Source organism: Phocoena sinus, chromosome 15 (genome assembly GCF_008692025.1).
Source record: "Phocoena sinus isolate mPhoSin1 chromosome 15, mPhoSin1.pri, whole genome shotgun sequence".
NCBI classification, from domain to species: domain Eukaryota; kingdom Metazoa; phylum Chordata; class Mammalia; order Artiodactyla; family Phocoenidae; genus Phocoena; species Phocoena sinus.
The window spans coordinates 27285429-27309895 of record NC_045777.1 but is presented as its reverse complement, the minus strand read 5'-3'; the positions used below and the strand labels follow the sequence as shown (position 1 = coordinate 27309895).

The following is a 24467-nucleotide window of genomic DNA, read 5'->3' as shown; positions in this document are numbered from 1 at the left end:
GTGGATGAAGCCCAGCCCAGTCATCAGCTGAATGCAGCTGCATGAGTGAGTCTAGGTGAAATTCACAAAAGAATACACAGAATGTGAAAAGTAATAGGTCATTGTTATTTTAAGCCACTAAGTTTTGAGGTGGTTTGCTATGCAGTCATAGATAATGGATACATTCAAATTTCCTATTGCTATGCTCCATGACTCTTATTGTGTGTTTTTTAAAAAAGTGTGTATTTCTGTTGGTGGGAATGTAAACTGGTACAGCTACTATGGAAAATAGTATGGAGGTTCCTCAAAAAATTAAAAATAGAACTACCTTATGTTCCAGCAATCCCATTTCTGGGTATACATTCAAAGGAAATGAAATCAGTATCTTGGGACTTCCCTGGTGGTCCAGTGGTTAAAAATCTGCATTTTAATGCAGGGGATGCGGGTTCGATCCCTGGTCAGGGAACTAAGATTCCACATGCTGCAGGGCAACTGAGCCCATGCTGCAACTACTGAGCACGTGTGCCACAACTAGAGAGCCCATGTGCCACAACTACTGAACCCACGTGCCACGACTAGAGAGAAGCCAGTGTGCTGCAACAGAAAGATCCCACATGCCGCAACTAAGACCCCATGCAGACAAAAAAAAAAAAAAGTGAAATCAGAATCTCAAAGAGATATCTGTACTCCTATGTACATTGCAGGGTTATTTACAATAGTCAAGATATTCCAATTATATATCAAGTTATTTACAATAGTCAAGATATTCCAATTATATATCAAGTTTGTTCCCGGTTCATCAGGCGCCAGTAGCTTTCAAGTGCATGTGCTGATTGGTCTTGAGTGAGGGCAGCCTAGCACATGTGCACAGACTTCCAGGCTTCCTCACATGAATGTGATTCTAGTAGGGTCCTTGCGAGGTGTCTCTTTCTCTGCTTCTCATTGTTAAACTGCTGGTTGGTTTGCTCTTTCTTTGTTGCTACTAGTTTTCTGGAGCTATTACCCTTCTTTTTTTTTTTTTTTTATCATTTGTCACTAGGATCTTTATTGTTTCCAATGGCATGAATTCCCACACTCTGTTCCAAATAAAGACAGCCCTCTAAGCAGAGATGCAGAGCTGCCAGTACTTCTGTCTTGTCCCTTCCCTTGGGTGGAACCTGGAACAAATTGGCTTCTCCTGGAGGGACACCACTGCCCTACAGGAGCTTGTGTTGGAGAAATGGCAGCCTTTGTTCTTTTGGCTTGCCCCTCTTGGAAACTCTGTCTGTGAATGGGAGCTGGGGAAGGAGGGTGATCACAGTTCAGATGTTCAGCCTGATGCTCCTGGGGTTGAACCTCCACTCTAGAGATGGGAGTTAGGTGGGGGAAGGAAGGCCAAGTCTTCTTGACTGTGCTTGCCTTGAATAGAGCTGGGGTGAAGGCTGGGATGAGAGACACCCCTTCTGGGGTGAAACTATGACCCTATGACTGTGGCTAGGGGGGGAAAAGGGTCACTGTCTTATAAGCTGCCCCTGCCAGGAGTAGTTGGACCTGCTCGGTGTGTGTGTATGTGTGTGTGTGTGTGGGGGGGGTCTGTAGGGAGTAAGTGCTGGCCCCAATGCCACAGACTCTCACAGTCTCACTGAGATTTAAGAGATTTTCTTGAATCCATGCTTCTCGATTTCCTGTATACCCCTAGGTAGATTTCCAGGGATTTTGTTTAAAAAATTTTCCCCCCAGAGACTTTAAATGATTGTTTAAAAATTTTCACCAGTGAAATGGTAAGGATGGAGAGGGTCCACCAGGTTTCTCACATAGCCATTCTGAAGTACTGTCTCTATAAGGAGTTTTTAATCTGATATTTCAGAGACTCTTGAGCGGTCGGTTCAGTGCAGTAGTCCACCCACTTCCACATGCACTCACCTTTAAGGACCCTCCCGATTTTACCGGTGGTTCTCAGATCGATTTGCCCAGTCCAGTGATTCTCAAACTCTGGCATGCATTGGAGTCACCCAGAAGATTCATTAAAATACAGATTGCTGAGCCCCCAACCCAGAGTCCTTGATTCAGTGTGTCTTGGGCAGGCCTGAGAATTTGCATTTCTAAAACATTCCCAGGTGATTTTGATGTTGATGGTTCAGAGATGTAAAAAATTAATAAACAGAAACCTCAGTTGAGCAGAGTTGGGAGAGCAGAAGGGGGAGCTCTCATGTCCTGTGATGATAGCAGAGCCCAACAGGAAGAAGAAAGACTTCTCCTCTTTCCTGGCAAGGACTTAGCCAATGAAAAACCATGGACTTTTTTTTTTTTTTTTTTTTTTTTTTTTTACTATATCCCTCCCAACTTCATTTCCCCATCTATAAAAGCATTCTCCTTACCTTGCTGTGGGTGGATTTGTACAGGGCTCACCACGGTTGCAGACCCTGAATTGCAATTTTCTGCTGATCCTGAATAAACCCATCTTTGCAGGAGAAATTTCTGGCAGCCTATTTGTTTCAAGTCAACAGAGACTGCATTTAAAACATTTAAAAATTGAGGTTTAATTGAATACAACATTATATCAGTTTCAGGTGTACAATGATTTTTTCGTATGTATTTTGAAATAATCACAATAGTCTAGTTAACAACTATTTTCATACATAGTTATAAAATTTCTTTTTCTTATGATGAGGACTCAAGATTTACTCTTTTATTAGCAACTTTCAAATATTCAGTACAGTGTTATTAACTATACTTGCCATGCTGTACATTACATCCCCATGGCTTATTTATTTTGTAACTGCAAGTATGTACCTTTTGACTCCCTGTACCCATTTCACCCAGACATTCCCCCCTCCCCCCACCTCTGGCAACCACCAATCTGTTCTCTCTGTATCCATAACTTGTTTTTTTGTTTTCTAGATTCCATATATAAGTGAGATCATACGGTATTTGTCTTTGTCTGACTTATTTCACGTAGCATAATGCCCTCAAGGTCCATTCATGTTGTCGCAAATGGCAAGATTTCATTTTTTTAATGACTGAATAATATTCCATTGTATATATGCACCCCATTTTCTTTATCCATTCATTTGTTAGTGGACACTTATGTTGTTTCCATATCTTGCCTCTTGTAAACAATGCTGCAATGAATACGTGGGTGCAGTTATCTTTTTTTTTTAACATCTTTATTGGAGTATAATTGCTTTACATTGTTGTGTTAGTTTCTGCTGTATAACAAAGTTTGAGTTAGTATTTTTTGTTTCCTTCAAATAAATACCCAGAAGTGGAATTGCTGGATCTATTTTTAATTTTTTGAGGATTTATCTTTTTTTTTTTTTTTTTTTTTTTTTTTTTTTTGCGTTACGCGGGCCTCTCACTGTTGTGGCCTCTCCCGTTGCGGAGGACAGGCTCCGGACGCGCAGGCTCAGCGGCCATGGCTCACGGGCCCAGCCGCTCCGCGGCATGTGGGATCCTCCCAGACCGGGGCACGAACCCGTGTCCCCTGCATCGGCAGGCGGACTCCCAACCACTGCGCCACCAGGGAAGCCCCGAGGATTTATCTTTTTGCGGATCAATTTTTAACTTTTTGAGGAACCTCCATACTGTTTTCCTCAGTGACTGCACACATTTACTTTCTGACCAACAGTGCCCAATCTTCATTTTTGGAGACCACACTTTGAGAACAACTGGTTTAATCTTACATCCAAGGCAGGCAGGATATTCTCCTTGCTGGGGCACTTGTTAGTGTTTTTGTTGTTGTGCTTGTAGTTTTCTTTTATTTCTTTCTATTCTTTTTTTTTTTTTTTCTGGTGATCATAGGAATTCCTTTGCACCTAGTTTTTTGGATGATGTCGTGTGTTTGTGTGTTATGTATGTGTTTGCTATTGCTTTTATATGATTAAAAATAAAATCTCCTCTCATCCCAGATAACTTCTTCACTAGGGTAGAAGAGAAACAAAACAGTTTTGTCACTGAGTAAGCGTTAAACCAGAATGTGATGCACATCTGCTAAGAGATTGCAAAGACAGAAATCTTACGTATTTATGCAGATAAGCAGATACAATCCATTATATACACGTTCTCAAGATAAACAGTAACTAGCCCTGAAGTTAGAGTACCTGATAAAACCATTTGTTATACACAGTTTATCTTAAATTCACCTGATAATTAGAGTGGCCATCTGTGTTTGCTAATTTGCTTCATCCAAAGGAAAAACAAAATTCTCGTATCCTTTGTGGCAGGAGGTAATTTTGCACTTTGGAGTGAGGAGCCTGAGGAATCTGCTGAAGGTCCCTACCTTCCCACAGAAAAGGGGGTTTAGGGGCACCATCTCCCTTGATGATTACATTTCAACAGGATGACTCCCAGGTCTTTGAGAAAGACATTCCTGGGTTGTAAAACTGTCAAGAGTCTTATTTAAATTTTAAAAAGATTTATGCATTTTAAAGAGAGAGAAAGAATTTACAAGTTTTCTAAATAAAATCCTCTAAGAAACGGGAGGGGAGGGTAAGTCTCTTATTTTCAATAGGGAGAATTTAAGATATTATTTTAAATTTGTACTTGATTTGTAGTTATGCTATCCTGTTTGCTGTTTTTAGGGAAGAATTTGGTCGTGTTACAAACTATTCTCATTTTGTGTGTGCCTTCTAAATTAAAAAAAAGTTAATTTTGATTTTTTTATGGCTTATTTAATTGCTTGTTCATCTTTATTTTCTTTTTTTGCATTTGCTTTGTTTTAATTACACAAATAAGATGTAATATACTTTCAAAATTCTGTGAATTTTGAAAACAATTGTTATCACTGCACACTGATAAGAATTACTCAAATAAAAATTCTTGACAACACCAATTGCTGGCAAAGATGTGGTGCAAATGGAAATCTCATTCATTACTGGTGTTGACCTAAAACAATAAAACAGCCAGTTATTTTACAAGCAACATCGGTCTATTCAGGAACAGCAAAGAATTGCGATTTGAGACACGTAAATCTATGGCAAACCACAGGAAGTCCAGAGAACAAAAGTAGAGAAAAAGTTCTTTTATAGAGGCGAAGGGAGAGTTGAGAGAGGCTGTTATAACCAGTTTGTGGGAGGAAACTGGGAGTTTGAAGTGGCTTTTCATTGGCTGAATAGTGACAGTCTTTCATTGGCTGGGCTATAGCCAGGCAAGGAGAAATTCCTTTTTCCTCCTGCTGGGTAGTTAAGTATTAACCTTCTTCCTGTTGGTAATGCAATTGAGGTTGAGTGGTAGAGTGTGAGAGCTCCCCCTTCTGAATTCCCGACTCCATTTTATCAATACATGAGGCTTCCATTGATTAATTTTCAGGGGTGGAAATGCAAAATGGCACAGTCACTTTGCAAAATGGTTTTCAGTTTCCTTTAAAGTTAAACATACATTTACCGTAGAACCTAGCAGTCTTACACCTGGGTATTTACCTTAGTGAAATGAAAACTTATGATCGCACAAAAATCTGTAAACAAATGTTTATAGAAACTTTATTTGTGTTAGCCAAAAAACCGGAAAGAAGCCAATGTCCTTCAGTGGGTGAAAGGTTAAAAAACCAGTGCCGTATCCCTAGAATACAATACTATTCAGCAGTAAACAGGAATGTGTTATTGACGTGTTTGGAAACTTGAATGAATCTTAAAGACATGTTAAATGAGAGAAGCCAGCCATTTATGTGATATTCTCAGAAAAGGCAAAAGTAGAGTGATTGTGGTGTGCTCCAAGGACAAAGAACAAGATAAAGGGCCAATATTGCTGGAACAAAGAGTTACAGGACTCCTATCACTCTGTCACAGTGTGACCACTGTAATGTCCCAGAGCTCACCCAAGCCGCATGCCCTGTCCCGTTCCCATCCCATATGAGGAAAGAGATTTGCCTCGTTTTTCTCCCGCTCAGTACACTGAAAGTATACATACTCTGCCCAGTCAGCAGATGACTTACTGTTTCCCTGGCTATAAAAACCGACAAGCAACCCATGCTCATTGTCGACTCTCCCTGGCTACCAGGAAGTCAGCCTGCTGTTCTTGCAGCGACCCTTCTCTTTAATAAATTCTATCTTTCTTACATTCTGCCTTGTGTCTGGAAATTCTTTTTCAGCCTGTGCTCGGGCCACGACAGTGATGAAAAATACATCATTGGTTACCAGGAATTATGGTGCAACGAGAATTTGAATACAAAGGGGTACTTTTAGGATGATGAAACAATGTTCTGTTTGTGGTGGTGGTTACATGAATCTAAAGATGTTAAAAGTCATAGAACTGTACACTGGAAGAAAAAAAGCCAAATTTACTCTATGATATTAACAAATTATAAAAAGTAAATAATAGTATCATCCTGTACTTATGTGTTCTTCAGCTTCCTTTTAAAAATTTAATATGTCCAAGAGCACAAATGTAGATCTCCATTATTATTATTTTTTAATTTTATTATTTTTTTTGCAGTACGCGGGCCTCTCACTGTTGTGGCCTCTCCCGTTGCGGAGCACAGGCTCCGGACACGCAGGCTCAGCATCCATGGCTCACGGACCCAGCCGCTCTGTGGCATGTGGGATCTTCCCGGACCGGGGCACGAACCCGTGTCCCCCTGCATCGGCAGGCGGACTCTCAACCACTGCGCCACCAGGGAAGCCCAGATCTTCATTATTTTTTTCTAATTTTACATAACTTCACATATATGAACATACAGTGGTTTAGTTAAACCCTATTGATGGACATTTATTTTATTTTTCCCATATTTTTCCTTTTACAAACAAAATGGGAGTGATTATATCTTGTTACTTCAAATCGCTCTTCTATTTGTGGTTATGCCATCAATTCAATACACATTTTACCTACTTATATTAGGTAAAATACTTAAATAATTTCAAAGTCAAATCTTAAAAACAGGATATATTCAGAGAAGTCTAGCTTTTTAAAAAAACCTCTCCCTTCTCTCTTGTTTCTTCCTCCTCCCATAGATGTGCATTTAAAATTTTTCCTTCCTTTTAAAAATAGATGTATCTAGTGCTTTTGTTTCTGTCTCCCCTCCCCTCCATCACTCTCTTCTCAATTTGAAGGATTTCAGGTTACTTAAGGTTACTGAAGCCAGAAACAAGAGAGCAGCAAAAGCCAGAGGCAAGAACTTCATGCCTGAAGGATGGAGACGTGCCTGGGGAGAGTGCAGTGGGGTGGATGGGACAGCTACCTGTGTCACTTGCCTGGAGCTCCAACCTTTATTAGACTTCAAATGAGATCAGAAATTAGGCAGTGGGCAGATGATAAAGCAGAAAGCTCTGCCATCAGGGCAAACAGATTTGGTTAGACTGTCTAATTGGCTACTGCATAAATTTACCGAGTATTCACAGAACATCTAGGAGACTAGCCCCAGTCTTTGAATATACGCTTTCTGGCTACCGTTGGCAAAGGTGAGGCAAAACAGGGACAGCTGTGTACTGTTCCTGTGATTTTAAGTTGATACAATATATTTTGGAGACCAGTTTTTTGATAAATATCCAATCTCCAAAACAAATTAAACAAAACAAAACTATGCTTGCCATTTTCAGAATTCACACACATAGAATAAATAAATCATGAAATAAATAAATCATAAAGGTGTAAGTACTATATTTTCTTCTTAGCATTACTCATAATGAGTATGTGAAAGTCTTAATGCCCATCAATAGAGACTTTGTTAATTTATGACACATGGCACATTAGAATCCCATGCAACTTTAAGCAATGGTGATAACTGAGGATTTGTGACATAAAAAGCTCTCAGTGATATATTAGTGTAAAAGGAAAATTATGAGAAAATATATATAGTATGATATAGTCTTTGTTACACACAGACACAGACACACACAGACACACACACACAGACACACACACACACACACACACACACACACATATATCTGAAAAGATATATACCAAAAATTTTAAGGGTTTTTATCTTTGAGGAGGATTATTTGTGATTTTATTTTATTTTCCATAATTTTATGTTTCATCTAAATGTTATAAAATGGCTACGTGTAACTTCACAATAAGAAAAAAATTGAGCTATTTCCATGTAGGAAAAACATCTGTTTTGAAAAGTTCTTTTTTTTTTTAGCATTTATTTCTGGCTCATAAGTTTTTGTTTCTTCTTTTTTAAAAAATGTTAAATTTATTATTTATTTAGGCTGTGTCAGGTCTTAGTTGTGGCACGTGGGATCTCTTTAGTTGCTGCGTGTGGGCTTCTTAGTTGTGGCACGCATGCAGGATCTAGTTTCCCAACCAGGGATTGAACCTGGGTTCCCTGTATTGGGAGCGTGGAGTCTTACCCACTGGACCACCAGGGAGGTCCCCTGTTTTGAAATAAATATATTCACACAGGAATATTTGTTTTCTTTCTTCACTAACACAAGATTGATTGGATTCAAATCAGATTCACAGGAATCAGAGATCTTTCTCAAATTAAACTTTGGTAATAATTTCAAGGATACAAGTAATTATGAAGCACAGTTAAGACAGGCACAAGTTTGGGGTGTCCACACCACTTCTCAGGTCCTTTTCTTGCCTAATTAGAATGAGCTGTGGATTGGGTTTAACGTTAGAGATCTCTGTCTGAGTGATGCATGTGAGTACAAAATGGGAGCTATTTCAATGAGAAACTTCTCCATTTTATTCTCTGAAAATTACGTAGTATGAAAAATACATGACATTTTTTCAAGGAGCCATGCCCTGTAATCCATAGATTCCAGGTTTTGTTTACCAGAAACAATGTTAGATGGAGCAGATGCATTCTGCTAGATAAAGATTATGCTACTAGTTAACACAGTTTAGTGAGTTTCTGGAGTTAGCATGTTTATAAGGGAAATCTGATGCAGTCAATTTTGTTTTCTTCTTTCCTTCCAGAAGCATCCCTGGTAAATGGAGAGAACTGATTATAAGACTGTTGTTTCTTTCCCATTTCTTAAAATGAAAGCATTGAGATATCAAAGAGATGTCATCACTGAATTTATGACTTACAAAGATTGTGTGTTTTTCTTTTTGAATTTTATTTTATTTATTTATTTTTTATACAGCAGGTTCTTATTAGTTATCTATTTTATACATATTAGTGTATATATGTTAATCCCAATTTTTCAAGAGTGTGTGTTTCTTAATGGGAATTTTTAGCACTTTCATTTCATAACTCCTATTCTGTACCCTAATTCCATGTTTCCTAAATTCCTTTTACAGTGTGGTGGCCAGAAATGAATGCAATAATCCAAGGGTGAACTAACGAGGTCACTTAAGTTCGGCAATTGCAGGAGCTGTTGAAGTCCTTTAGGATTATGGAGTCTTTTAGGAAAGCCATATTCATTCCTCCCCCTCCTTATACTGGGTCACTAATAGATGTAATAATCAAGACTTATATAGCTTCTTCCACATCATTTCTCAAAGTATGAAATGAGGTTATCCATGTAGATGCCTTATTATAGAACTGGCAGTGGGTACATGCTCCAAAGCTGTCGCCACTGGGAGCCAAGGTAGCATGGCAGCTATGTGTAGGGGCTCTGATGTTAGAAAGACAAGAATTCAAGTCCTGGGTGTACAACTTATCTGTGACCTTCAGCAGTTTAACTTACACCTCAGTTGTTTTATTTGTGTATAGCGTTGTTTTAAGGACTAAACGAGATAATACGTTCAAAGCCCTCAGTACTGTACCTGGCACCTGAAAATGCTCTATCACTCTTAAATATTCTCATTATTAATATTGCTTCTCTATAGGTCTTCCTCCAGGTTGCTATTCTTTCTTTAATATCCTTTGGTATTGTCACAGAGCACTTATTAATTCAATGGATTGCCTTTGAACTGAGCGTCTATTAATTGATCTTGTTCACCAGGATCAATTTTCAATTCTCAGGTTCTCTGAGAGTTAGACTGCATCATCAGTAAGCCCTGGATACATGGAATTGAGAGTTATGAGGTGGTTTTGCCACAGATGCACAGAATCTCTAGAGCCAAAGTGATCTTACCATTAGCATCAAATGGTACTTTTGTCATAATTATGCGTTAGTTTCTTCAACTGTGCTCAAAAGTTCAAAAGCTAAGAAAAGGTTTCTCTTCCCAGAGTCAAGACAGGGAGAGCATCCAACAGTATCGATGGCTCCTGGTCATGCAGTTCTTAAGCAGCTTGTTTTCACCTAGTAGAGACTATTGTGCGCTCTCATTATCTTGTCTTAAATTTTTCCCATAATTTGAATCCACAGGAAGCTTGACAATCTTATCATTTCACAGGATATCACACATGTCCACAGGGTGGGCACCAGACCTGATGAAGAGAAAGTAGGTGATACTCTAGTTACCTGCTGGATATAAGCCAAAAGATGCAGCAGAAACTCCACGAAAAGGATGGAGGCTTCCATTTTAGCAGAGTTGCTGTAGATCCAAAGAGGAAGACAATCTGCTCCTCCTGCACGCTTACGTGCTAGCTAGCTCAGCCTTTTTGAATTTTTGAGGCATGTCGAGAGTGTTCTCTGGTCTCTGTCTTCAAGATTTTACTGGGGCCAAGAGCAGCAAAAGCTTTCCAGCTGGTCCAGGCTGCAGTGCAAGCTAATTTTTCACTTGGTATCCATCCCTCTCACTCCCACCAATTAAAAAAAAAATTCCAGCTATTGAATTAGTCACTTTCCTCCATTCATGACACAGAATCATTGTATTGTATGTCTTTCTTCTTCTTCTTCTTCTTATTATTATTATTATTATTTTCGGTTCACGGGCCTCTCACTGTTGTGGCCTCTCCCGTTGCGGAGCACAGGCTCCGGATGCGCAGGCTCAGCGGCCATGGCTCACGGGTCCAGCCGCTCCGAAGCATGTGGGATCCTCCCAGACCGGGGCACAAACCCGTGTCCCCTGCATCGGCAGGCAGACTCTCAACCACTGCGCCACCAGGGAAGCCCATCTCTTTATTTTTTAAACAAGTATACACCACAATGTTTCAAGTAAGGTGAATGCCATGAATATGAAACTTGCAGTCTGCAGTATCTAGAATCCAGGGGAAGTGAATTAGACAGAAGTGATAGTTATTCTAATTAAACAGTCAGGTAACATCATGACAAGTTGGTCTGCAGCATTTCAGTTTCTTTTTCTTAAAGATTAGAGGTCCCATGTGGTCTCTAGTCTCTTATTTATTTATTTATTTTTGACTGTTCCACGTGGCTCGTGTGATCTTAGTTTCCCAACCAGGGATTGAACCTGGGCCCTAGGCAGTGAAAGCACTGAGTCCTAACCACTGGACTTCTGGGGAATTCCCTCTAGTCTCTTTGTTGTGTTTTATGTGAGACACATCACAGAATGGGAAATTTTCAGATCTCCAATAATGGCAGTTCACACCTTTATTTTCTAAATCCTCAAGCTAAAACATGTACTGTCTTGAAGTTGTCTTTCTGGATATGAAGGCTTACCATAGATTTGCTGCAGTGATCTTAACATAAAATCTTTTGTAAGACAGATGACCAATTGCAGCTGTCCCAGCAGCAATGATAACTGCTGTGATCCATTCAACTCATATGCTGGAATTAGAAGTCAGACTTATGGTGCTGTCACTTGCAAAGTATGACACTAGGCACAAATGGACTCCTCTATTTTCCCTCTAAAATAGCAACTTTGGGTATTTATTAGTAAATTCAAACCCAGTTTGTGTGCAAAAATTCAAATTATTTGACAATGATTAAATAATCATTCCATGCTTGTTGTCTTTTAGTATGCATTCCATGGCTTTTATTCTCAGAGTTTACAATAAACAGTCACATCTGACTATAACTTTATATAAACTGATATCTTGGGTTTGAGTATCCAAATCCTACTAAGGTTGCTCAGTTTTCCTTACTGACAAACCCAGAATGAAGGCAGAGAAGTCTTGGAGTGTTTTAAGAGGAATGTGTTGTTCCTACCTCTTTATATCCAGAGCTCAGAAAGAAGGAGAAAAAGGATATCATCTCCTTTATGACTCACTGATTAGTCTGCTCTGGCTGCTAAAGAAAAATACCATAGCTTGGGTGGCTTTAACAACAGAAATGTATTTTCTCACAGTTCTGGAGGCTGGAAGTTTAAGATCAAAGTGTTGCCAGGTTTGGTTTCCCCTGGGGTCTCCTCCTTGGCTTGTAGATAGTCTTACATGGTCGTTCCTCTGTGCGTGTGCACACTTCATGGCCCTTCCTCTTCTTATAAGGGCACTAGTAATATTGGATTAGGGCCCAACCATATTACCTCATTTAAATTTAATTACTTCTTCAAAGGTCTTTTCTCTTAGTATAGTCACATTGGGGGTTAGGGCTTCAACATATGAATTTTTGAAGGACACGATTCAGTCCATAACATGGTCCTTCGAACATTTAGTGTGTTGTCAAAGGAGGTAGATAATGTCTGTCTTCCACGGGAACTGGCCAGGCCAGAAAAGTCTCTGGCTCTCTGAGTAGATGATTAGAGAGCAGGGAAGTCAGCCATGATGCTGTTTCCTGCTCAAAGTTTTCTCCACTCAGTTGGGTACAGGCTGGAGCCTAGATAAGCAGGGTCAGCTGCTGTGTGCCTCCCTTGTCCTCCAGGACCATCCGTTCCCCTTCCTACTTTCTGAGCCTCAGATATTGACAGAGTCCTTTTACTTTAATTAATATTTTTCTGGACATTATCTCCAGCTCCCAAATTGTAATCTGTAGTTTTGTGTTCTCCCATTATCTTAGGTTTTTTATAGTCAGCTGGATCTGTATATACTTATCATAGTCTCAAGCTTTATAATTTTTACAAGTGACAGTTCATGTTCATAAACAGTATTTTCAAAGTAGTTTTGGACTGGAAATTGGGCTATTGTAAGTGATGTGGGTAGTAAAAGGAAGGTCTTCTAATAAGTTAAGGTTCCCTCTCAAACCCTCTTTTCCTATTAGTCCTACCCTGTATTCTCGCCTGCCATAAAAGGAGCAACTTCATCCTTACATATGGGATTAACCTGCTACCTGGCAAAGTAGGAAGGATTCAACTTCATACATAGTTCGGGGTAAGGAAGCAGTTTACTGATTGATTGACTGATTGATTGATTGATGGTTCACTGTAAAGTGCTCTATAGAAGCAGTGCTAGCTAGTGGAATGTTCATGGGCTTCTAATCTGATCAGTCTGGGTTTGAAGATTATCTCTGAGAAGTTAAAAAATTCAGAGTCACATAGCCCCTGAATAGTAGGGTTTTGGGGCATCACTGGATGTGTCAGGGTGAATCTTAACCTTGTTGAGTAGTGGAGTCTGGGGATTGTACTAGGATGTGCTATGGTGAATCCCAGGGGAGAACTTGCAGTCATGGTGGGGCTCCCAAGGCTTAGAAAAAGACTCCTCTCTGCCTTTAAAATAGAAAATAAGATGTTTTCACCAAGAATATTAATGAATAATTGCAAGGGTGGTCATTTCTGGCTTCTCTGTATTTTTTTTTTTTTTTTTTTTTGCAGTACGTGGGCCTCTCACTGTTGTGGCCTCTCCCATTGCGGAGCACAGGCTCCGGATGCACAGGCTCAGCAGCCATAGCTCACGGGCCCAGCCGCTCCGTGGCATGTGGGGTCTTCCTGGACCGGGGAACGAACCAGTGTCCCCTGCATCGGCAAGCAGACTCTCAACCACTGCGCCACCAGGAAACTGTGGCTTCTCTGTATTGAAGACTGGTCAATTCTGTCTGGGAAATGTAACATTTACTCTGACTGGGCTTGGCTCAAGCTAACATTAGGAGGGTTCTACTACTGTAATGAAAGGGGAGGACAGTTATTGGAGACTTACCATAGTTGTGGTTGTGGGATTTCTCTAAGGAAAAGGATATTCTCCAGTATCATTCATCCTGAGAAGAGAAGGGTGAGTTCTATGATAGGAAATGAGGACTCAAAAGAAGCCCTTAAACTTAGGTGAGAAAGAAACTTTCTATTCTTTCTGTGAGTGGAAAATGAAGAGGGCACTCCAATTATGAGAAGATAAGCTGGACTTTGAAGAGTTTGGCAAATAGCTGTAGCAGGGAGAAAATCTAACACTCATAAGATATACCTGGGGTTGTTCTGGGAACACGTATTTAGCAGGAGTTCAAATTATTCTTTGTGTGGAAACTCTTTTATTGTTGTACAAACAGTTTGAGACACATATCTTAAAAAGTTGCACTCTAGTATCACTGTGGGGCATTGTGGGAAAATCTTTGTCTTCCTTAGGGTGAAATTGTAGTAAAGAACCAGTAGGTTAAGGAAAGGTGGTCTTTAAATTGAAGGAGGTGATGTGTAGCAGAGAGGAATATGTTAAAAAAAACTGGGCTAGTGGTCCATACCATTGTAATTTGAGCAATAAAATGAAGTGTGTCCTGGGATATAAAGAAGCAGATTCTGGAATATAATACATAATGTTTACATCTCCATTTTATAAACAAATGCTCATATGTGGATAAGTGATTTGTTCAAGGCCACACAGCTAAAAAGTGCCAGACCCAGAATGTTAGCCCAGGAGAGCACTGGATATGTATTTCTATACTCTTAGATTCTGTACCACAGCCCTCAGAGATATGGCTGTCTTCTCTAGATCAGCATCATCACATTTGTCTAATAGCCCTAGAGCTACTTGTGCCCTCAAACTCTCTAACCTAGTGTTGTCCAATATGGTAGCCACTAGCTGCATGGGGCTACTGAGCACTTGAAATGGCTAGTATGATGCAATATGCTGTAATAGTAATATACATATGAGATTTCAAAGACATAGTACAATAAAAGAATGCAAATCTCTTAGATAATTTTTACATTAATTGCACATTGAAATGATAATGTTTTGGATTTACTGCATTAAGTAAAATTTATTATTAATATTCATTTCACCTATTTATTTTTACATTTAAAAAACATCTTTATTGGGGTATAATTGCTTTACAATCTTTATTGGAGTTAGTTTCTGCTGTATGACAAAGTGAATCAGCTTGAGTTTATTTTTATGTATGGTATTAGGAAGTGTTCTAATTTCATTCTTTTACATGTAGCTGTCCAGTTTCCCCAGCACCAGTTATTGATGAGGCTGTCTTTTCTCCATTGTATATTCTTGCCTCCTTTATCAAAGATAAGGTAACTACATGTGTGTGGGTTTATCTCTGGGCTTTCTATCCTGTTCCATTGATCTATATTTCTGTTTTTGTACCAGTACCATACTGTCTTGATTACTGTACTTTTGTAGTATTATCTGAAGTTAGGGAGCCTGATTCCTCCAGCTCCATTTTTCTTTTTCAAGATTGCTTTGGCTATTTGGAGTCTTTTGTGTTTCCATACAAATTGTAAAATTTTTTTGTTCTAGTTCTGTGAAAAATGCCCTTGGTAATTTGATAAGGATTGCACTGAATTTGTAGATTGCTTTGGGTAGTATAGTCATTTTCACAGTGTTGATTCTTCCAATCCAAGAACATGGTATATCTCTCCATCTGTTTGTGTGATCTTTAATTTCTTTCCTCAGTGTCTTATAGTTTTCTGCGTACAGGTCTTTTGTCTCCTTAGGTAGGTTTATTCCTAGGTATTTTATTCTTTTTGTTGCAGTGGTAAATGGGAGGGTTTAATTAATTTCTCTTTCAGATTTTTCATCATTCCTAGTATATAGGAATGCAAGAGATTTTTGTGCATTCATTTTGTACACTGCTACTTTACCAAATTCATTGATTAACTCTAGTAGTTTTCTGGTGGCATCTTTAGGATTCTCTATGTACAGTATCATGTCGTCTGCAAACAGTGACAGGTTTACTTCTTCTTTTCCAATTTGGATTCCTTCTAGTTCTTTTTCTTGTCTGATTGCTGTGGCTCAAACTTCCAAAACTATGTTGAATAATGGTGGTGCGAGTGGGCATTGTTGTCTTGTTCCTGATTTTAGAGGAAATGGTTTCAGTTTTTCACCATTGAGAACAATGTTGGCTGTGGGTTTGTCATATATGGCCTTTATTATGTTGAGGTAAGTTCCCTCTATGCCTTCTTTCTGGAGAGTTTTTTTTTTTAATCATAAATGCGTGTTGAATTTTGTCAAAAGCTTTTTCTGCATCTACTGAGATTATCATATGGTTTTTAATCCTTCAGTTTGTTAATATGGTGTATCACATTGATTGATTTGCATATACTGAAGAATCCTTGCATTCCTGGGATAAATCTCACTTGATCATGGTGTATGATCCTTTTAATGAGCTGTTGGATTTTGTCTGCTAGTATTTTGTTGAGGATTTTTGCATCTATGTTTATCAGTGATATTGGTCTGTAGTTTTCTTTTTTTGTGGCATCTTTGTCTGGTTTTGGTATCAGGGTGATGGTGGCCTCATAGAATGAGTTTTGGAGTGTTCCTCCCTCTGATATATTTTGGAAGAGTTTGAGAAAGATAAGCATTAGCTCTTCTCTAAATGTTTGATAGAATTCACCCATGAAGCTATCTGGTCCTGTGCTTTTGTTTGTTGGAATATTTTTAACCACAGTTTCAATTCCAGTGCTTGTGATTTGTCTGTTTATATTTTCTATTTCTTCCTGGTTCAGTCTTGGAAGGTTTTGCTTTTCTAAGAATTTGTCCATTTCTTCCAGGTTGTCCATTTTATTGGCATATAGTTGCTTGTAGTAATCTCTCATGATTCTTTGTATTTCTGCAGTGTCAGTTGTTACTTCTCCTTTTTCATTTCTAATTCTGTTGATTTGAGTCTTCTCCTTTTTTTTCTTGATGAGTCTGGCTAGTGGTTTATCAATTTTGTTTATCTTCTCAGAGAATCAGCTTTTAGATTTATTGATCTTTGCTATTATTTTCTTTATTTCTTTTTCATTTTTTTCTGATTTGAACTTGATGATTTCTTTCCTTCTGCTAACTGTGGGGTTTTTTTTGTTCTTCTTTCTCTAATTGTTTTAGGTGTAAAGTTAGGTTGTTTATTTGAGATGTTTGTTGTTTCTTCAGGTAGGATTGTATTGCTATAAACTTCCCTCTTAGAACTGCTTTTGCTGCATCCCATAGGTTTTGGATCATCGTGTTTTCATTGTCATTTGTCTCTAGGTATTTTTTGATTTCCTCTTTGATTTCTTCAGTGATTTCTTGGTTATATAGTAGTGTATTGTTTAGCCTCCATGTGTTTGTATTTTTTACAGATTTTTTTCCTGTAATTGATATCTAGTCTCATAGAATTGCAGTCAGAAAAGATACTTGATACAATTTCAATTTTCTTAAATTTACCAGTGCTTGATTTGTGACCCAACATATGATCTATCCTTGAGAATTTTCCATAAGCACTTGAGAAGAAAATGTATTCTGTTGTTTTCAGATGGAATGTCCTATAAATATCAATTAAATCCATCTTGTTTAATGTGTCATTTAAAGCTTATGTTTCCTTATTTATTTTCATTTTGGATGATCTGTCCATTGGTGAAAGTGGGGTGTAAAAGTCCCCTACTATGATTGTGTTACTGTCAATTTCCCCTTTTATGGCTGTTAGCATTTACCTTATATATTGAAGTGCTCCTATGTTGGGTGTATAAATATTTACAATTGTTATATATTCTTGGATTGATCCCTTGATCATTATGTAGTGTCCTTCTTTGTCTGTGGTAATAGTCTTTATTTTAAAGGCTATTTGGTCTGATATGAGAATTGCTACTCCAGCTTTCTTTTGATTTCCATTTGCATGGAATATCTTTTTCCATATCCTCGCTTTCAGTCTATATGTGTCCCTAGGTCTGAAGTGGGTCTCTTGTAGACAGCATATATACAGGTCTTGTTTTTGTATCGATTCAACCTGTCTATGCCTTTTGGTTGGAGCTTCTAATCTGTTTACATTTAAGGTAATTATTGATATGTATGTTCTTTTTACCATTTTCTTAATTGTTTTGGGTTTGTCATTGTAGGTCTTTTTCTTCTCTTGTGTTTCCTGCCTAGAGAAGTTCCTTTAGCATTTGTTGTAAAGCTAGTTTGGTGGTGCTGAATTCTCTTAGCTTTTTCTTGCCTGTAATGGTTTTAATTTCTCCATCGAATCTGAATGAGATCCTTGCTGGGTAGAGTAATCCTGGTTGTAAGTTTTTCCTATAAAAGTGAAAGCATCACTTTAAATATGTCCTGCCACTCCCTTCTGGCTTGCAGAGTTTCTGCTGAAAGATCAGCTGTTAACCTTATGGGGATTCCTTTGTATGTTATTTGTTGTTTTTCCCTTGCTGCTTTTAATATTTTTCTTTGTATTTAATTTTTGATAGTTTGATTAATATGTGTCTTGGCGTGTTTCTCCTTGGATTTATCTTGTATGGGGCTCTCTGCATTTCCTGCACTTGATTGACTATTTCCTTTCTGGTGGGTGCAGCTGGATATTGTGTTTCTGGTGGGCAGGGCTGCGTCTGGTAGGGCAATATTTTTTAAAGCATTTAAAAATGCTTTTTAGCTTTTCAGACCCTATTTTTACATTTTTTAATGTGGCTACTAGAAAATTAAAAGTTACCTACATGATTTGCATCTGTGGTCTGTATCCTGTATCTATTGGAAGCATCGCTCTACCTATTTCCTCTTGTCTCACTGGGAATCATGTTGAAAATGCCTTGTCTCAGAGATAGAAGTCATATATCTTCTCCTTTCCCCTCTTCCCTCCTCTCATTCCCCCATAATTTTATCTTAAGTGGGCTCATGAATTTAGGTTATGTTCTTCTGTGGAGAAGGTAGACTTGCTCTCCCCACATTCTATTTTGTATATGTTTCTTTCTGTGGGAAAAATCTATGAAAAAAGAAAGTATGTCTGCTGTTTTCATTCCTGTTGCCCCAAGAAAAGCACATAATATGAGAACCATAAATCTTCATTACAGAGGTTTATTTTGGGCCATCAATGGGCCAAATTCAATGTTGTAGTCAGCATTCCTGGTGCTTGCTTTCTCCTGGGCATGTAAACTAAAATTCTATCTCTTTCTAGCTCTATATCCTCTGTGAGACTCCTGAGAGAATGATAACATTATGTAAACTGTGGGTGCTTAAACAGTATTTATTGAATGACTGATGATAAAGGAAACAGTTCTATGTCTCAGTTTATAGACAGCAAAGATAAAGAGGACCTTGGTGTTTTAAAGGAAAGACCCACATCCCTGCTCATCTGCTTCTTCCAGCTCCAGTCATGTTGTCGGCAGTGTCTATGGTGGTGGCGCTGGTGGTGGGGAGTCAGTGGCTGAATCTCTTCTTTTTTTGGTGTCACTCTTGGTAGAAGTAGCAGTGTGTATTATCTTTCCTGCAATCATGGGGTTAGTGGTGGCAGACTTCACAGTGGTGACATTTGGGATGATGCTGGTGTTGATGTTAGCAAAAGGGTTGACACTTTTGAATTTGGGCAGAAGAGCTAAAATATGATTTTTTATTTGCATCACAACACTAAAATTCTTGGTAATTTTTGGCACTTCCTGAGAGTCCTCTTCAAGTGTGCGGAGCATTTCATTTTGTATGTAGCTTTTTATCAATTGAACCACTTTTGGTCCAATACAACATTTTTTCTTTTTGCATTTATCTACCTCTTTTTCATCCATGGCACAGTGGTCTTTGCATCTCCCAAAACCCATTACACATCTTCCCAAGCCAAAGTATTCTGCACAAAGAAAAGAGAAAACGAAAGTGCTAAGGTTAATAACTAGATATGATGTTAAAATTGCTGGAGTAAGAGGGATAGAGGCAGAGGGAGTTTGTTAATGCTAAATTTTAAGTACAGTGGTTAGGGATGTTGGTGGAGGCAACTGGCAGGCCAAGAGAGTCTTTGTGCACCTCTGAAATCCAAAATAAATCTCTAGTCTCCTTTCATTGAATAATTTAAAACATCTAAAGAAGAAAAGGGAATGAAATTATTTGCTTCAGGGTAAGATTTTAGACCTCTAATCGTAGACACTTGTAGAATATCACTATATCTCCCTATGATCCTAGGAAATACCAACAAGAGTAAAATCTATCATAAAACTAATTCAAGAAAGAATTTCAAAAGAGAATCAATGGACTTTCAGAAGTTCTTGGTTCTTGCCAAACTCAGTGTTCCATGACCTCACTCTCCTTGACAATCGTTTGACCTGTGGTTCCTGGGGCATGGTGTTCTATCATTTTCAGCCTCTCTGGACACTATGTCCCTCAGAGGTCTTATTTATTATCATAGCCTTAACCTCATCTCTATGAAGATAACCCCCACATTGTTATCTATATCTCTGAATTCCCTGCTTAGAGTAGTACCTCATCTTCATCTGCTGGATGATTTTTCCATCCCATTGTTCCATTTATTTCTCTTTTCCAAATCAAGAAGCTTCTCCCTCACTCAACAATTCAACTGATTTTCTATAAAGCACAAGAGATTTATGTAGCACCTAATGTTCACATACATTTCAATATTGTTTCTCACCGAAGTCAACACTGTAAAATTCTTGTATTTTAAGCAGCTACACTGATTAACCCTACTATCTTATGTGGAATTTGAGGCTCAAGTTTGACTTTACCCAAGATGACACAGGCATACTGGCTTATATTATAGCCCTTCTCTTAAGGTCCCAAGATAAAAAACAAAAAAAGAAACATCTTTGACTCTTTTTCTTTCCCTTCCTAAACCCATTGCCAATTTAATATCTGGATGATTCTTGTATTTTGAAACAAGTCTCAATGTTTCTATCTTCTTTTCAAAAAACAGTGGCCAATGCTCTAATTCAGGTTTTTGCCATGATGTGTTCCTAGATGCTCCTATGGGTAATTTGGGATTTCTAATAAAACAAAGCTGAGAGAAGGAATGAAATTCTATAAAAATCTGAAAAATTTGAGATGGAGAACATAGACCTGTTTACTGGATCCTGAGCGGAGATTTTCTGAGTGTAAAGGTAAGGATTTCCTCCTTATTATACCAAGGTACAAACTGATAGGAACCTTTACTTCAAGAGATGACTTAAATTAGAAAAAGAGCAAAAATGAGGTAGGCTTGGCATGAGTCCCAGATGACAACTATTAGAGGGCAGGAAGGCAGTTTTATATGCTGGATAATTTCTGAGTACACAAACAACACCCTACTTTCTCTGTAGCTTCCTGTGTTTACCCATCAGACACAGTCTGGGATTGGAGCCTATGGGGATATGTGGGGGATGGTGTATGACTGATGCAATACATAAACTTTTCAGCCATATCTTGGGCATCTCATTTTTTAGCTTCTCTTTGGGTTCCCATTATTACGGACAGACAAATCCCTGCTTCCTCAAACCGCTCCCTCTTAAACCTAGGATTTCACATTACCTGTGTTCACCTGGTACTGTAGCATGAGGCTGGCAAAGATAGGAAAAAGGAGCTTCATGGCTGGGTGCAAGAGAAGAAGCCTTGGATCTGGGTTCGTGTTCTTGAGCTCCAGCCTTTATTGGCATCTTCATGGCCTTAGGCTATGAGCAGTAAAGTGCAGCCAAATCTCACAGCAATTGTGTTTTCTATGATTCTGTTTGAGAATAGCCTTTCCTGAACACCTCATGCAAGAAATTTCCTGTTCTTGATCCTGGGGGGGAAATAGAAGACACATAAGATATGAAAGAAAATCCAAACTCTTTACACCTTTCCTTCTTAAGGTTTATTCAGGGCAAGAATAATACATCTGCTTCACTATTTGTGAGCCTAGTTTTGCCTAAGGCATTTAGTGTATGAGATTCAGAAGAGCAGAACTTGCTATAAGCATAGATGACTGGAGGATAGAGACTCTGTCTTTTTTGTACTCTTGTTTCCAATGGCCAGTATGGGTACCGAATCAACATAAGAACTCAATATATGTTTGTTGAATAAGTTTGTGGGAGGCAGTTCTTGGCATGACTCTAACTTCTTAAAAAAACGAGATATAGGGCTTCCCTGGTGGCGCAGTGGTTGAGAGTCCGCCTGCCGATGCAGGGGACACGGGTTCGAGCCCCGGTCCGGGAAGATCCCACATGCCGTGGAGCAGCTGGGCTTGTGAGCCATGGTCGCTGAGTCTGCGCGTCTGGAGCCTGTGCTCTGCAGCGGGAGAGGCCACAACAGTGAGAGGCCAGCATATTGCAAAAACAAAACAAAATAAAACAAACAAACAAAAAAACGAGATATAATTAACGTATAACATTATATTAATTTCAAGTGTATATCATAAGGATTCAATATTTGTATATATCCTCAGAAGTGGAATTGCTGGATTATATGGTAGTTTTATTTTTTTGAGGAACCTCCATATTATTTGTATAGTGAATGAACCAATTTACATTCCTACCAACAGTGTACATAGGTTCCCTTTCCTCCTCACCTTTTACATCCTCGCCAACACCTAGCTCATCTTCTTGATGATAGACATTCTAACAAGTGTGAGGTGATATCTCATCATTGTTTTGATTTGCATTTTCCTGGTGATTAGTGCTGTTGTACATCTTTTTATGCACCTGTGGCCATCTGTATGTCTTCTTTGGAAAAATGTCTATTCAGATCCTCTGACGATTTTTTAATTGATTTTTTTTGCTATTGCATTGTATGAGTTCTTTATATGTTGATAATTCAGATATTAACCTCTTATCAGATATACGATTTGCAAACATTTTCTCCCATTTGGTAGGTTGCCTTTTCATTTTGTTGATGATATTCTTTGCTGTGCAGAAGTGTTGTAGTTTGTTGTACTCCCACCTGTTTATTTTTGCTTTTGTTAACTTTGCTTTTAGTGTCAAATCTAAAAAAATCATCGCCAAGACTGATATGAAGGAGCTTACTGCCTATATTTTCCTCATGGAGTTTGTTGGTTTTAGGTTTTACATTCAGGTCTTTAATCCATTTTGAGTTAATTTTTGTATATGATGTAAGATAATGGTCCAGTTTCATTCTTTTGCATGTTGCTGCACAGTTTTCTCAATACCATCAATTAAAGAGGATGTCCTTTCCCCATTATATATTCTTGGCTCTGCTGTTGTAAATTAATTGACCATATATGTGTGGTTTTATTTCTGGGCTCACTATTCTTTCTGTTCAATTGATCTACATGTCTGTTTTTATGCCAATGCAGTACTGTTATGATCACTATAGATTTGTAATGTATTTTGAAATCAGGGAGTGTAATACCTCCAGCTTTGTTCTTTGTCAATAGTGCTTTTCTATTTTGGGTCTTTTGTGGTTCCACAGAGGTTTTAGAATTGTTTGCTCTAGTTCTGTGAAAAAAGCCATTGGAATTTTGATAGGGATTGCATTAAATCTATAGATTGCTCTGGGTAGTATGGACATTTTAATAATACTGATTCTTCCAATCCATGAGTGTGAACATATCTTTCCATTTATTTGTGTTTTCTTCAATTTCTTTCATCAATGTCTTATAGTTTTCAGTGTACAGGTTTTTCACTTCCTTTGTTAAACTTATTCCTAAGTATTTTATTTTTTGATGCAATTGTAAATGAGATTGTTTTCTTAGTTTCTCTTTCTGATAGTTCATTATTAGTGTATAGAAACAACAGATTTTTGTTTATTGTTTTTGTGTTCTGCAATTTTACTGAATTTGTTTATTAGTTCTACCAGTTTTTTTTTTTTTGGTGGAGCCTTTAGGGTTTTAAAAAATATGTAATATCATATCATATGCAAATCTTCACAATTTTACTTCTTCCTTTCCGACATGGATGGCTTTTATCTCTTTTTCTTGACTATTTGCTGTGGCTACAACATCCAGTACTATGTTGAATAAAAGTGGCAAGAGTGGGCATTATTGTCTTGTTCTTGATCTTACAGGAAAAACTTTCAGCTTTTCATCATTAAGTATGATGTTAGTTGTGGGCTTGTTGCATATTGTCTTCATTATGTTGAGGTACATTACCTCTATACACACTTTGTTGAGAGTTTATATCTTAGATGAATGTTGAATTTTGTCAAATGCTTTTTTCTACATCTATCGAGATGATCATATGATTTTTATCCTTCAGTTTGTTAATGTGGTGTAACATATTGATTGATTTGTGAATGTTGAACCATTCTTGGGTCTCTAGAATAAATCCAACTCAATCACAGTTTATGATTCTTTAAATGTATTGTCGAATTTTGTTGGCTACTATTTTATTTGGAAGTTTTACATCTATGTTCATCAGTGATATTGGCCTGTAATTTTCTTTTCTCATCGTGTCCCTGTCAGGTTTTGGTATCAGGGTAATGTTGGTCTCATAAACTGAGTTTGGAGGTGTTCCCTCTCTTCTATATTTTGGAAAAGTTGAGAAGAATTGGTATTGATTTTTCTTTGAATTTTTGATAGAATTTACTGGTGAAGGCATCTGGTCTTGGACTTTTTTTTGTTGGGAGGTTTTTGATTACTGATTTAATCTCCTTACTAATTGGTCTGCTCAGCTTTTTTATTTCTACATGATTCAGAATTGGTAGATTGTATGTTTCTAGGAATGTATCAATTTTTTTTTTCTGGATTGTCCAGTTTGTTGGTGTATAACTTTTCATACTGGTCTCTTAAGATCATTTGTATTTCTCTGGTATCACTTGTAATGTCTCCTCTTTCTTCTTCTGATTTTATTTACAGTATTTAACTCTACTCTCTTTATTTCTTGGCGAGTCTAGCTAAAGTTTTGTC

The 24467-nt window shown here is 38.1% G+C and overlaps 1 protein-coding gene across 1 annotated transcript; it reads right to left on the bottom strand.

The window, feature by feature from the left end:
- Positions 1 to 18892: 18892 nt before the first annotated feature.
- Positions 18893 to 21225, bottom strand: DEFB129 (defensin beta 129). Its single transcript, XM_032606959.1, has 2 exons — positions 21158 to 21225; positions 18893 to 19493 (listed from the first exon to the last, which is right to left on the bottom strand). Exons 1-2 carry the CDS (start codon positions 21213 to 21215, stop codon positions 19048 to 19050), a joined length of 504 nt encoding a protein of 167 aa, XP_032462850.1. The 5' UTR covers positions 21216 to 21225; the 3' UTR covers positions 18893 to 19047.
- Positions 21226 to 24467: the final 3242 nt, after the last annotated feature.